General features: G+C 32.4%; 1 protein-coding gene and 1 pseudogene across 1 annotated transcript in view; one reads left to right on the top strand and one right to left on the bottom strand.

Moving 5' to 3' along the window:
- Window positions 1-11,502, top strand: part of LOC133204431 (uncharacterized) — a 32,429-nt gene extending 20,927 nt beyond the window's left edge. Inside the window, exons 7-17 of the mRNA XM_061340157.1 lie at window positions 3,263-3,349; window positions 4,252-4,490; window positions 4,576-4,672; window positions 4,758-4,859; window positions 4,936-5,112; window positions 6,414-6,512; window positions 6,764-7,029; window positions 8,205-8,289; window positions 8,419-10,431; window positions 10,704-10,828; window positions 10,920-11,502. Of these exons, the coding sequence (XP_061196141.1) occupies window positions 3,263-3,349; window positions 4,252-4,490; window positions 4,576-4,672; window positions 4,758-4,859; window positions 4,936-5,112; window positions 6,414-6,512; window positions 6,764-7,029; window positions 8,205-8,289; window positions 8,419-10,431; window positions 10,704-10,828; window positions 10,920-11,030 (3,401 nt within the window). The 3' untranslated portion in view covers window positions 11,031-11,502. The remainder of the gene's footprint in view (window positions 1-3,262; window positions 3,350-4,251; window positions 4,491-4,575; window positions 4,673-4,757; window positions 4,860-4,935; window positions 5,113-6,413; window positions 6,513-6,763; window positions 7,030-8,204; window positions 8,290-8,418; window positions 10,432-10,703; window positions 10,829-10,919) is intronic.
- Window positions 11,503-12,842: 1,340 nt separating this feature from the next.
- On the bottom strand, window positions 12,843-14,487 carry LOC133204430 (prostaglandin E2 receptor EP4 subtype-like; annotated as a pseudogene).
- Between the last annotated feature and the right edge of the window lie 561 nt (window positions 14,488-15,048).

Genomic DNA, 15,048 nt, shown 5'->3' with positions numbered 1-15,048 from the left:
CCTGGGGCCTGAGGGGTGGGGCTAAAACCATCAAAATTAATGCAATCTTTAAAAATCTTCTTTACTCCTGGACATCAAGCAGTCAAACTGTTGGCATGATTGTAATAAGCATTGAGCCCTGTACCAAAATTGTGAAATTCATGGCCCCAGGGTCAGGGGTTCTGGTGCTAGGGCGGGGCTATATAGATCACATAATGAAAGTGCATTATATCTTTGAAAATCTTCTTCTCTTCTCCTGGGTATTATTGAAACAAATTAAATACATAGTTATGATAAGCAAGAGTGACTCTACCAAAATTGTGAAATTCATAGCCCCAGGGTCAGGGGTTGTGGTGCTAGGGCGGGGCTATATAGATCATATAATGAAAGTGCATTATTTCTTTGAAAATCTTCTTCTCTACTCCTGGGTATTATTTAAACAAATTAAATACATGGCTATGATAAGGAAGGGTGACTCTACCAAAATTGTGAAATTCATAGCCCCAGGGTCTGGGGTTCTGGTGCTAGGGCGGGGCTATATAGATCATATAATGAAAGTACATTATTTCTTTGAAAATCTTCTTCTCTACTCCTGGGTATTATTTAAACAAATTAAATACATAGTTATGATAAGCAAGAGTGACTCTACCAAAATTGTGAAATTCATGGCCCCAGGGTCAGGGGTTGTGGTGCTAGGGCGGGGCTATATAGATCATATAATGAAAGTGCATTATTTCTTTGAAAATCTTCTTCTCTACTCCTGGGTATTGTTTAAACAAATTAAATACATTGCTATGACAAGGAAGGGTGACTCTACCAAAATTGTGAAATTCATAGCCCCAGGGTCAGGGGTTGTGGTGCTAGGGCGGGGCTATATAGATCATATAGTGAAAGTACATTATTTCTTTGAAAATCTTCTTCTCTTCTCCTGGGTATTATTTAAACAAATACATGGTTATGATAAGCAAGGATGCCTCTTCCAAAATTGTGAATTTCATGACCCCTGGATCAGAGGTTCTGATATTAGGGCGGGGCTCTATTTATTATATAGTGAAAATGCATTAATTCTTTAAAAATCTTCTCTGCACCTGGGCATATCAGAGGCAAAAAGAGTAAAAGTTTTAATAAGGAAGGGTATTTTTACCAGATTTTTGAACATCAGAACCATTTGATCAAGTGTTCTGGTCCAGGCCAGGGCTCTATTAATTTGTATTCTACTGAGAGGAGTTATTCCCCTTTGCCATTTACTTGTGATAATTAATCACTGTAAATAAAGTACTTAAAAGGTTAATAGAATAAGAGAATTATGCAAGAATTTTTATTGTATAATACAAAAAGTACTTTCTTAGTTTTAATGATCAGGTAGACTTGTAAGTAACAGATAAATAAAAAAGAGACAAAAATAACTTGTCTTATTAAATGTTCATCAAAGACCAAGAGAGGCCAATGTAAGAGATTTCAACAAGGAATTAAAAGAGTACAGAAGCACTGATTATAAGTTTGTTTATGTACTGTCTGGTGAGAGTGATAAATGGGGAACCTAATTTATGTACTGTTCTTGAACACTAGACTAATTATTTTGTTGATCCTGATCACCCTATCTTTCTTGCTTTTGGGCAACAAAGCTTCACCTTTCAGTTCATTTTATACTCTATGGATCCTCTAAATTGCTGTATTATACTCAGGTGACCGTTAAGGCCCTTGGGCCTCTTGTTATTGAAAAAGCAGCTGTCAATGATATCAAAAAGCCTGGACTTAAATTTATCATGGGGAATGGTTGTATATAAAGTTGAAAATTCTTAAGTTTTTATGTTGTTGATTTTGGTAAAACTTTGTGATTTACAAATTTTTCAAAAGTTACTTTGAATTTTTAAGTATCAACATCTGATTATCACCACTTCTCGAATATTTTGTTGCACACTACTCCTGAGGTTTCTCTTTCACTACTGTATTTGATGAAAACTGGGCTTCCTACATTGTGTAGGTAAAGGGGGGCTCTAACATACGACCATGTATGTACATGTATGACAATAACTGCTTCAAGGTCAAATCCCATTTTAGTTTGTTATTAGGGAAAAACAATTTTTTTTCCAACATCAGGTCTCAAGATCATAAACTGGGAACAGACCTAAGTCAAATTTTCAATAAAACATGTTTAAAAATCAAAATGGAAATTAAACAAAATTTCATTTTGTGTTATCTTACAACTTCTTAAAAAATGCCTCTTAAAAAATCACTATCTACAAAATCTTGGTTTTGATTCAGTTAATGATCTTGAGACTAGGAACGGCGTTTTATAAATCTTCATTTCGTATTTAGAGAAAAAAGATAATACCAGAAATATATTGATAGTTTACTCTAATTCTAAGAGTTGTCATCCCGATGAACTCTATTAAATGAACAACAAAAACCTAGGGTAAAAACCTAGTCAAATGTTTCTATAGTAAAGATTTTGTAAAAAAAAAAAAAAAAAAAAAAAAAAGAAATGATATTTGAATCGTTGAGATCTTTTTAACAAGCATATCCATTTGATGTATTATTGTAGTTCTAGATATAATAGCAAAGTTACTCCCAGAGCTACATTAATTATGACATACCTATTCGACATATTCAGGAGTAAACCAACGGCGATCATCGTGTTATTCTTCAATTATGAATGGCATTCATTTATCAAGACCGTCACGGTAGGTAGCTCAATCGGTAGAGCGCTCGCGTGATCGGAAGGTCGTGTGTTCGAATCACGGCAGCGACTGACCTAAGTCGATAAAAAATAGGTAGCAACTGTTCCTTCGCTAAACGCTCGGAACTTCGATGTGACAGTTGCGGGTCTTTCGGATGAGACCTTAAAAATCGAAGCCCTGTGTCACGATAGGCGTTGGCACGATAAAGAACCCTCACTGCCCAATGGCCCTCAGTGCCGAGTCAAGGTCTAAATTTGAAGCCCTTCAACGATGTATGGTGACTTCTCTATATGATTGAAAAATTCTCGAACGGAACGTAAAACAACATACAATCAATCAATCATTATTTTTTTTCAAGATAAATTTCTGTGGTGCATTAATTTTGGCAAGTAACTTATACTTAAATAGAAAAGATTAATTAAAAAGGAAATTATTTTCATTTTAGTTACCAAAGTTACAATTTAAAAGCAAAACAAATTAATCTAAAATAGAGATCATAAATTGAATCTTGAAAAAAAAAAAGGATTTTATTATACCACGTGGAGCAATAATGCATTTGTTTATCAGTTCAGTAAATCACTCCTTTTTACTTTATTTTGTAGCATCATTTCAATGTGATTTCTCGGGAGAAATGTGTGGTCTAGAACAACCGAATGACACAGGGATGACTTGGTTTTTGAACAAAGATGGTATGTCTGGTAAAACGTTTTAAATGAAAAACGTGAAGATAACGAACAGTGATCGATAAAAAAAAAATCTATAAACAATACACATCTGTGAACATGACACAATACACTAAATCTTGGAAATTCGGAGGTGGCTAGGGGGATTAAGCATCCCCTGTCGACTGGTCACATCCACCGTCAGCCCTTTCTATCGATCAGGTACTAGACAGTATATTTAAAAACAAGGCCTAACAAAAGATAAAAACACTTCAGCCAAAATACAACCTTAGACTTTAAGTGAGGTTGTTGAAATCCCTGTAACATTAACCTATCTGTCAGTAGTCTGTTTTGGTTGTTAATTGTACTCGGATCATGTTTTTGGTTACTAGTTTTGAATAAGTTGCACCACATGCAGGTGATTACGGAATTTACTACATAAATAAGGAAAACTGGCAATGGAAAAGCGGAAGTAATCTCGCCTTTCATACAATTAAGTTGTTAGTTTCCCCTATTGTCTTCTCATGTTGACGTTTTTGAGTAAATTCAGCTTTAGAAGAATATGAAAACAAGTCGGAGTAATAATAAATGCATAATTAGTGCCCATCAGAACTCCCAACAGTTTGATGAAAAGCATCTTCGCTAGCCAAGGGCGACGATTCGCTCCTCTCCTCTTACGATCCGCTCCTCTCCTCTTTTCACTTTTTTTATGATAGGTATTTTTCATTTTATAAATTTAATTCTCATATAATTCGTCTTATTGATTAAAATACTTTAAATTACGGGCAGATTAATCTTTATAACACACTTTACAGCAAATTAAACACAGCTCATATTGCTTCTTGAAAGTCATGTGACTGTAAAAATAATTTCCGGAAATGACAATATATAGCATTAAAATATTTCAACCACGCTCTTCTTTTTTTCAGAACGATCTTTACGTTTCCGTCCTCCAAAAAATGTGCCTAATTCACAGTTATATATTTCCACATTGAAATCACCTCTCTTGCGCTCTATGAAAATGGGAAACTGTTTGATATTGGCATATCGCAGTGAGGGCATTGAGCTACAACTGACGACTTCCACACAAAATCTGACAAAACTTAAAGAAAGCTCCGAGTTTAGAAGAGTTAAAGTCAACATAAACCCTCAGCCGGATAATTACAAGGTCTATTTCAACCTCTTTACTTATGTCTTAAAGTTGCTTTGAGTGTTTTTACATGTGCTATTACTTTTTTGTTTTGCTTCTAAAGGTATTTATTGCACCACATATCGCTGCATCTTTAGTAGCTGAATCGTCAACAGTAGCAGCTATTAAATTTATGGAGGTTCAAAATGGGCCATGTACAGGTAGATACTAAGAAAAAAATTCAATTTTTAAATTATTTTAAATGAATAATTTACTAATTGTTGATTTTCTATTATATTCTTGTTTGTAAAGATTGCTTTTCCTGCCTCGATGACAGATTATGTATTAGCCATGGATTTTGTGATATGACACCAGATTGTCCTGACTACAGTGACGAGGAAAATTGTGGTGAGCACATTTTAGAGTTTCTTTTCCCTAGAGATTTCGTGGAGAAAAGAAGAATTAATCTTTCCATTTGTTTCAGCTTTGGAGTGCTACCATGAAAACGAGTATAAAGGATTTCGTAAAGAGACTAAGTACCTTCATCAATGCATGGCAGAATTGGGGAATACTTGTAGCTTCGATTTGTCAGGCAAAAGAGAGCCGGGTTGTTTTGTTGATTCTGAGTTTAAATGGGAGGAGTGTAGTGTACCAACATGTGGTGAGTCATTACAATATCTGATTTTCTAATTTATCTACAAGTAAAAACTAACTTATAGTTAACACGAAACGTTGTGTAAAGCAGTCAAAAACTGCTTCAGTAGACTAACAGATAGAGGTTAAGGTAGCACAAAACACCCATTAAATCTATTTTAACTAATTTCTTAAAAATTACAGGAAAAAAAAAAGAATAATATCCCTATATTGTCAATAATCAATGATCTTTGTAAGAAAAATGATAAGCAGTGACATGTAAAAAATTAGAGACATCCTATGTATTGGTCACTTGGGAGCTTACATTTTAGAATGTGTTTATGGTGTCTAAATGCAATATACCAGTCTGTTATTAAATCCAGTGTAACTTTTGTTCCATAAATAGTAGAGGACTGATATTTGGACACACACACACAGATATATATATATATATATATATATATATATATATATATATATATATATATATATATATATATATATATATATATATATATATATATATATATATATATAAGGAGTCTCCATTCTTTATGTACAATAAAGGTTAAGGTCATATTAAGAGGTCAAATATTGTGACGTCATCTACTGAATCTTTCACTTTTTTGCCATTGATTTTTTTTTTAATCGCCAAAATATCTGAAACGATCGGTTCAATTTTCCGTATTTTGACACATTTTAATCTGTGATCCATTTGAATCAATCTGTTGATTTTTTGTAAAAATTGAATCATACATTTTCTCTAAAGAGAACCTAAACTGAAGCATATTTCTATGTGAATTTTCAGTGCCAGGGCTACGTATATCCTAGTTTTACATCATGTTTTACTCAAATTTACCAGTATCAATATATTTTGCTGAATTTTAGTAACAAAAAGGTTGCCTTTATAAAAACCATCTCACAATTTTATTTTGCATTAGATCAATTGATAGTTTTTAAATAAGGCACATTCTCAAGTCGAATTTCTGATTTCACATAATACTTACATGGGTCTGATAGATCATATTTCAAGCTGCGTGGGTAAAAAAAATGCAGTTGGATTTCTTTCATATCGCATATAAAGAGAGATTTGGTATACTAGAACAAAATACCAAAGTTTAAAAAAAATGAATTTGAGGAAAATTTGGGCCTATCTTCTGTGTAGTACCTGAAATGATTCCCCAATTATTAACCTACTTAAAAATTTTAGTTGTTTTCTTCACATAGATATTCCTTTTTTAGATTATGAAAACATGATTCCTGTTGAATATACCAGTAATACCTAAACTTTAGTTTAATTAATTCGATTTCTTTAATCTTTTTTTGCAGACAAAGGAAATTTTATTTGTGACTTTGAACAAGATATGTGTGACTGGCAACAAATGCTAAGTGGAACCAAATGGAACCGTCAAATAGATGAAAACACTGGTAAAATATATCTGACCTTTGTAAAAATCAGCTAAAATAGCCAAGCTTCCCCCCCCCCCCCCTGCTTTTCATGAATATATGTGTAAACCAGTATTCGAAATATGGCTTAAGACTATTTGATAAATAAGTTTTACTATGATAATTATTATAGAAAATTTTTTATCGGTCTTCTTTAATGATTTTCAAATAAGATGGACTGTGTATTCTTTTCTTACATTATACTCACTTATTTTTATTTCTGCTTATCACAGGAGAAATGTTTGCCTCCGCTGAAAAGAAAGAAAGTTTGAGAGGCAATACTGAGGAGAAGGCCGTTTTATACAGCACGCCACAGCCTTCATCGTCCGAGTTTGGGTGTTTAACAATGACATATTCTGGGGAAAATGTCAATTTAAACGTATTTATAACACAAGGCACAGTGCTTACTTTGGATGGGATGATTTTCCAGCGACAGAATATAAATTCAGACCTTTTTGCCACTACAAGTTTTCAGACACCTATTGACATACCTTATTTGGTAAGGGTAATGACAGCATCCTTAAATATTGTGCACACAAAAGTTTTATATGTATTATTATCTTTTAAACTAACCTAAGCAAATGGCTCATGAGAGCTTTTCTGATTGTTTTTTTTTTGTCTGTCATCTATCTGTTTGGTGATTGTCGCCGGTTAACTTATCAAATTACGTCCTTGACTTCTTTTGAACCCTTTTGTCTATATCAACCAAGTGTGCAACACAGGATATTTTTCAACGGAAAAGAAAGAAGATGTAACTTGCGAAGTTTCCGAGAACGTTTTACTTTGAATTATTTACTCATAAAATTTTTAACGTAAAAATGACATGACAGTGCATTCAAGAAACAAACAAAAAAAAAAAAAAAAAAAAAATGTACTAAACTACAATTAAAACTCTATTTGTGATGAACAAATTATCTTCCCCATAGGTGTTTAAGTTGTACATTCTTTTCAAAATTAGTGTTTTATGACCACACGGAAGAAGTATGTTTATACACAATATGCATGCAATAATAAATGAAGAAGCATACATTTATACTTAATACAATAAATAATAATAGGATATTTGTATCTCAAATTGAATATTATGAAGGAAAAATTCTTTAATAGTACTAACCATGTCATGAAAAATTTACAATACACTGCTGACGCAAATACAAATAAAATAGTCTGTCAATGTAAGTTACAAAAGCTGGATGCTTCGGGTGGAATCAACTGTGAACGGCTGCAGAAAAGAGTCACTGTACTAAGTATATATTATACTGGTTAGAATAAAAATCTTGTTATGAAACAAAACAGGGTCACTATTGGTGATTTTTAAATGGAAGCATCCCAGCAGTAAGGAGTGAAATGAAGATTTTTTGTTCAAATGTTGACTCTTCAGGTTAATGTGTAGCAACAATAGGGATTCAAAGTAATGTGAGGTTCTTAATAACATACAAGTTGTGAACCTGACCTTAATAATCAATATCATGTTAATAGAAATTGTTGTTTATCAAGGCAAAAATAAGGGATTTCATATATATATATATATATATATATATATATATATATATATATATATATATATATATATATATATATATATCTTAACCTTAAAAAAGAAATATCACCTAGATGAACGTTTTGGTGACTTGTTAGTCGTTTACTTTCCCTGTATGAAAGTTTCATTTCTAGGTTTCAATTGTTGCAACATTCCAAGCTAATGTAACTGGTATTGTGCGACTTGGAAAAATCAGTTACGAAAAAGGAATTTGTAAAGGTAAATTGAAACATTTTTAAGAGACAAATGTCTTAATACTTATATGATAATACATTCTTTATTATTCTTTTTTATTTTGAAAATGATTGTTTATTATCTTATTGACTTAAAAACTGATAAATATTCTAGATAAGGATCCTTGTTACAAAACAGAATATCAATGCGACGACGGAAGGTGTGTTGATGCTGACCAGTTTTGCAACAAGAAAAATGATTGTCCAAATAACGAAGACGAAAATGTATGTAATTACACCAGCTCCAAATGTGTGCAGATGGAAAAGGGATGTGTTCTACCTTGTCCCTATCAATGTGAATGTAAAGGAGTAGTATTCAAGTGTCAATCTCCAGAAAATGTAATAAAAGAGGTCAGAGTACTAGATCTCAGTTCAAGCAATTTCGACACCAAGGATTTAAGAGATTTCAGTTTCCTCTTACATTTGAATTTATCAGGGTGTTCGAAAGAAGATTCCTCACTTCGGGATCTAGGAAAACAACTACAATCTCACAGCCTTCAAACTTTAGATATCTCATTTAACAGAATACGAAATTTGCAACAGAGTACCTTTGAGAAGCTTTCAAACATATTATACCTTAATGTTTCACATAATCAAATCACAGATCTTCAATTTGACTTCCTTGGAGTTATTCCAAAGTTACGACACTTGATTCTTAGAAATAACAAAATAGTGATAATTCATTCAAAAGAAATCTATAGTCGATATAATTCTAGCCTTCAGTTGCTAGATTTGAGGAACAATAAAATAAAAACAATTTTGCCAAAAGCACTGCACTGGCTAAGTTTCTTATCAAAATTATTATTGAGCAACAACTCCATCACAAATACTGATGACTATTTCTCAAGATCAATGAAAATGCTTGTTGAAGTAGATATGAGTTTTAATTCTATAAGTATCATCACAGATAACATGTTTTCAGGTTTGAGGAGGCTTGGATACCTCAATTTACAACACAACCAAATACAAGTTTTAAATGATTTTTCATTTTCTACACTGACATCTTTACAAACACTTAATCTTGCCTTCAATAAAATCCACACAATTAACAGAATGGCTTTTGAGAACATGGTATCACTCACCAAACTCAATCTCACAGGAAACCAGTTAAGAAAACTTTCTCCTGCAAGATTTGTTGCTTTAGTAAAACTTCAGATATTGGATTTATCAGACAATGACATCACTATATTGGAGAGTAATGCCTTTCGAAGATTAGAAGAAGTAAAATATTTATATATTAACAGAAACAAATTAAGCGTGTCACGAACTATGTTCCAGGGTCTTTGTAACCTTGAATGGATATGGACAGATTCTTATATTATTTGTTGTGCCAAACCATTATCTGTTGACCCTTCAAAATGTATTTCCCCACGAGACCGAATCTCAACTTGCGAGCAGTTGATTAGCGTTGGATTTTTAGCCCAGGTGATATGGTACGTGGCTCTTTTCTCGTTAATCGGAAACCTTTATGTTATATATTACCGCATGAGAAGTACAAACAATGGAAGGAATAATGCACACGGAATTTTAGTTTTAAATCTCAGTTTTTCCGATTTATTAATGGGAGTTTATTTGTTCATTATTGCAGTAGCAGACATGAAGTACCGTAATAATTACGGTTTTAACGATAGTCAATGGAGATCAAGCAATATTTGTACCGTTGCTGGCTTACTTGCAACAGTTTCAAGTGAAGCATCAGTGATTTTCGTGTTTTTAATAACCTTGGAACGATTACTGGCATTAAAATATCCATTTTCTACCGAATTTTTGAGAAAGAGGAAACATAAATTTGTCATTTCAGTAATGGTATGGCTTATGACCATCTTACTAGCAGCTTTTCCCATCTCTGTTTACCCAGACTTCTATAGCAGATCTACAGTATGTATCTCTCTTCCGTTAACTGCTGAGAAGGTTGCTGGATGGGAATATGCAACCTTTGTTTTTATAGGATTAAACTTAATAATTTTTATCGCTATAGTAATTGGACAGATACTGATATTTGTGGAGGTGAAGGTCATTGGAGGTGCCTTACAACAAGACAACAGAAAGAGAGAAATTGCTGTGTTGAAATCTCTATCTTATGTCGTGTTGTCAGACATGTGTTGCTGGATTCCTATCATATTGATTGGTGAGAAACTTTTGAATACACAGGCTCAGTCTTACGTATAGAACAAGGTTGCCTATATAAGTACTCTTTAGAAAATAGCATCACCATGTAATTTGCGTACATCATATTGACAAAAAAGCATTTAATGTTGTGTAAAATAGTGTCAGTATATAGTCCAAAGTTTTACATAAAACTAAAAGGAAAGACTAAAGAAACAAGAAGTAAAATAAACATTAAGTGTCCATTTTATCAAATTAATTTTTATTTTACATTTTACATCAATTAATATTCAGGAATTATGGCATACGGAGGGATGGATATATCGTTCGATGTTTATGCATGGGTTGTTGTACTCGTGCTGCCTCTAAATTCTGCATTGAATCCATTCATTTACACATTTATTGTGATATACAGACAGGTAAGTTCATTAGCAAACTGTTTGTCTTTCATCGTTATTTTCAAGTAATATTTATTTCTACCTTTCATTTTGGTTAAAACTTTTCTTACAGAAACAGGAATCACAGAGGGGTCAAAATATATCGATGGATGAAAGGCAAAATGGACGACAGCTCAGCAGAAACTCGACCACGGTTTCGGGGAAAAAGGATCATTCTATATAAGGCCGTTTTGCGGTCTACAATGACCATTCTACATAAGGCTGTTATGCGGTCTATAATAACTTCAAATTTTCAAGTAGTACTTTTTCCCTTAAAAACTTCATGAATTAGAAGGCTAATGATCCAATTTAATTGTAAATATTGATTGGTTAATGATGCAGTATTTGTTATGATATAGGGTCGCAAAGTAATGTACTATCGGTCTTATTAGCATTAAGGTAATGGGAAAACTCAAAGGGTAGGTGTGATATGCAACTTCTACACATATCATAACTACCTTTAACCAACACCAAAGTTTGCGCGTAAACTTCTTATAAACAAAAAAGTGACTACCAGATTATGAACTTGGTTAAAGGTGGTTACGACACGTGAATAAAAACTTTTTGCTTCATTTTTACGATATTTGCAGGAAAAGCTAATTACTCGTGTATCTTCAATCAGGCATTTTCTTTATTGTACTTCTAATGTCAAATAGTTTCCCTGATATTTACAATTCAAATATATTTATAAAGAAGCAATTATTTTGGAGCTTTCAACATCAGAATGATATATTTGAACCGATTTTTACATAATTTTTATTGTAAAATTTATTAAAAATGTACTATTTTTTAATGCTTACATATACGGTACCTCTGTTTATTAAAGTCTTACATCTTTAAAAATATGGTAACATATAAATGTTTTGCAATTATTAGTTAATTTAAACTATATTCAGTGAAAATAAATGCATTTTTTCTACATTAAACCATTAAAATTGTGAGGGTGGCAAATACTTAAAAGAAAAGTTTCATAATTGAAATACTGACTTTAGTTTCGTTACACATGTATATTATATGTATTTTGTAAGATTTTTTGCATTTTTAAAGAGACAGAAGAAGAATTGTTTTATTTCCAAATAAGATGCTTCAGGGTTTTAAATTATCGTCAATAAATGTTAAGAAGCATTGTATGAATATCTAGTAAAACAAGAAATGGCAGTAAGCGATTGAAGTTTTTTATAAATTAAAAAAAAATATATAAAAATAACTTAAATCAAATTATATTGTGATATAGACAACTCATTCCAGAAAATGGAAGCAGTGCATCATTATGTTTTTTTTAAATATTCAAAAATAAAACATTTTTATTTATAAAAAGATAAAGGTTTATTTCAAATATTATTTATTCACATGATATGCTAACTGATATATACATTGAATATACTATGCATCTGCTCATATTTTTGAATTATATTTTAAATTATCTCACCATAACACAGTCAGTAAGTGCATGTAAAAAGTATTAAAAAATTCAGTAAATACGTGTATTTCCTAAGCAGAATAGGAATTTCATGTATTTCCTAAAATTCCGGAAATGCATGAAATTTCTGATTACACAAATTTACTGTAACACACACACACACACACCCTCACACACACACACACACACACACACACACACACACACATATATATATATATATATATATATATATATATATATATATATATATATATATATATATATATATATATATATACAAGCATTTTTCGCTATAGAATAAAAATCTTGTTTTAAACCTCACTTTCCTAAAAATTTATGAAATTTAAAATATATATACATGTATATATTTTTAAGTATTTTATTATGCCCTAGCAAAATAGACATTTTTATATTTGTTCTTGTAATTAACTTTTTTTCTGTTGATTGAATTCTTTGTTATCTTTCAACAGATAGGCTAAGACATACAGGAATCGTATCATTTGAACCTGAGCTCGCAAATTTCATGTGTACTATATTCATGAGGTCGCCTGAATTGGCCTTATTTGAAGCATTTCATGAAGACTCTGACTGCTCTAAATAGAAATTAGCATCACTCTGTCTGTCATTGTCTGTTGAGGACTGAACTTTGCAGCAGAATCTCCCACATCGTCTCTGGAATGCTTGGAGATTTTCCTTCCGAAGTAAAATATAGATCCAGGGATCAATCACAGAGTTTGTCATTGCAATCCGGGCTATTAATAAATCTCTTGATGGATTTTCTTTATTCAACATTGCTGCATACCCAAGTATTAAGAACTGAAAAGGAAAAATGTTTGAAAAATTAAAATTGTGTTTATTTCTTGTTTACCCACTGAGTACTTGGTTTTTATTCAAACTTATTTATGGCTTCATTAGTTCATTTTTTCAAAAGAATTGATTGAATGATTTTTAAAAAAAATCACATTGTTTTTTCAATAATTTTACTGCTGAGAAAAATTAATTCCTATCTATTGGGTCGCCCGCGTGGCGCAGTGGTTAGAGCGTTTGCTCTAGGGTCGCGGAGTAAGGAGTTGATCCTTACTTCGTGGGTTCGAATCCCACCGTGGGATGTGAAGACCGGTCCTTCGGATGAGACCGTATAAACCGAGGTCCTGTGTCGCAGTAGGTGCTGGCACGAAAAAGATCCCCCACTGCTCAATGGTCCTGTGTGCCGAGTATAGGTCAAAATTTGCAGCTCTGCACCGGCAAGTGGTGGCGTCTCTACATGAGTGAAAAATTCTCGAGAGAGACGTTAAACAATAATAAGCAAACAAACCTATCTATTGGTGGTGAAGTTACTGAGTCGCCAGAAAAAGCAAGTAGTCTTTTTGAATAAAGGACCAGGTAAGCTATAGTTTTCTTTAAAAAAATCTAACAAGTCAATGAAATATAGGATTATATCAGGCGATAGTTTTAAATACTTACAATTTGTGGACTCCAGCATAAGGTAAAAACAGTCACAAACACTAGCAGTAATATCATGTTATATATGGTGCTTTCTCTTTTTCTTCGATTTTTTCTCTTTTCGTTAACATTTTTGCAAAGTTTTATCACTACAAAACAATTGAGGGAAATAGTCGTAGACAAAACAAAGAGTCCAAATATTGAATAGATGTATGAATTAACTCTGTCTAAAGTAGAGGTTCCCACAAAATTCAAGAAGCACCAGGAACCTGGATAGTAAATAACATTGGAACCGATTCCCACCAGAGGCAGACTAGAAATGACCGCCCCAAGAACCCAGACAAAAATTAGTATGATATTTGCACGACGCTCCCTCCCAGGCAGGTTGTATTTGAATGGATAGAAAATAGCCATGAAACGATCCAAAGACATTGCACAAACAATCATAGCTGAAGATGCCGTCATAAACGTTATAATGAACGAACTGAAGTCACATAAAGGCTTAGGAAAATCATACGTAAAGTTGGAGAAAAATCTCATCATCACGGGTACACCAAAGAAGAATCCCCCCTCCATCTGTCAAAGCCAACCCCCCGACAAGTCTGTAAAATGATTTCCATTTATGCCTCTTCTTGGATAACACTAGAGAAACCACTGCTATGGCGTTCCCTGCTACCCCTAATACAAACTGAAAGGCTGGAGGAACCATTGATTCCCATATCTTTGTCACAATAGTTAAGTTAGTTGTAGGTGATTCCGTCAATTCCGGCTGCATTTTGCGAAGTGATGGTTTAAGACAGAGCTTGTATTTAATAATATTGTTTAGATAATATTTCCTGTTCCTGCATATCCTAAGTTTTAAAAATTGAAAACTAAATAAAGCAAATGAATAAGAAAATATATCAGTATATACTCACTTTAATTCAATGAAATATCCGGTGATGTAAAAGTATTTCAAGATTAATTATAACGAAATTCTATTTATTCCTAATGTATTCATCGATAAAAGCTATTGGAGATTTAACAAAACAAAATCATGCCACAACTGACGATTAGTTCCCAGAAGGAAGGGATGAATAGAAATTGCGGAAAACTGGAATTTAATTGATTTTTAGGGAAAAAATCAAAACACTTTAGCTTTTTTTACAAGTTGCATAGTTAAAACAAATATTTCTTTTGCTATATGAGTATTTTATACATGTATTTAATGCTTTACTTTATAAAACGTGTTAATATAATTATATTTTTAAGTTAAAAAAAGTAATAAATAAATTCACACACTTAATGCGTATTACAATCGGGCAGCATTTTCCTTCAACTACTATTCAATTTATTA

Source organism: Saccostrea echinata, unplaced genomic scaffold (assembly GCF_033153115.1).
Source record: "Saccostrea echinata isolate AGI-Se365-2 ecotype Australia unplaced genomic scaffold, CSIRO_AGI_Sech_v1 ptg000053l, whole genome shotgun sequence".
NCBI classification, from domain to species: domain Eukaryota; kingdom Metazoa; phylum Mollusca; class Bivalvia; order Ostreida; family Ostreidae; genus Saccostrea; species Saccostrea echinata.
The sequence above is the reverse complement of the archived record's forward strand: the minus strand, read 5'-3'. Positions and strand labels throughout refer to the sequence as shown.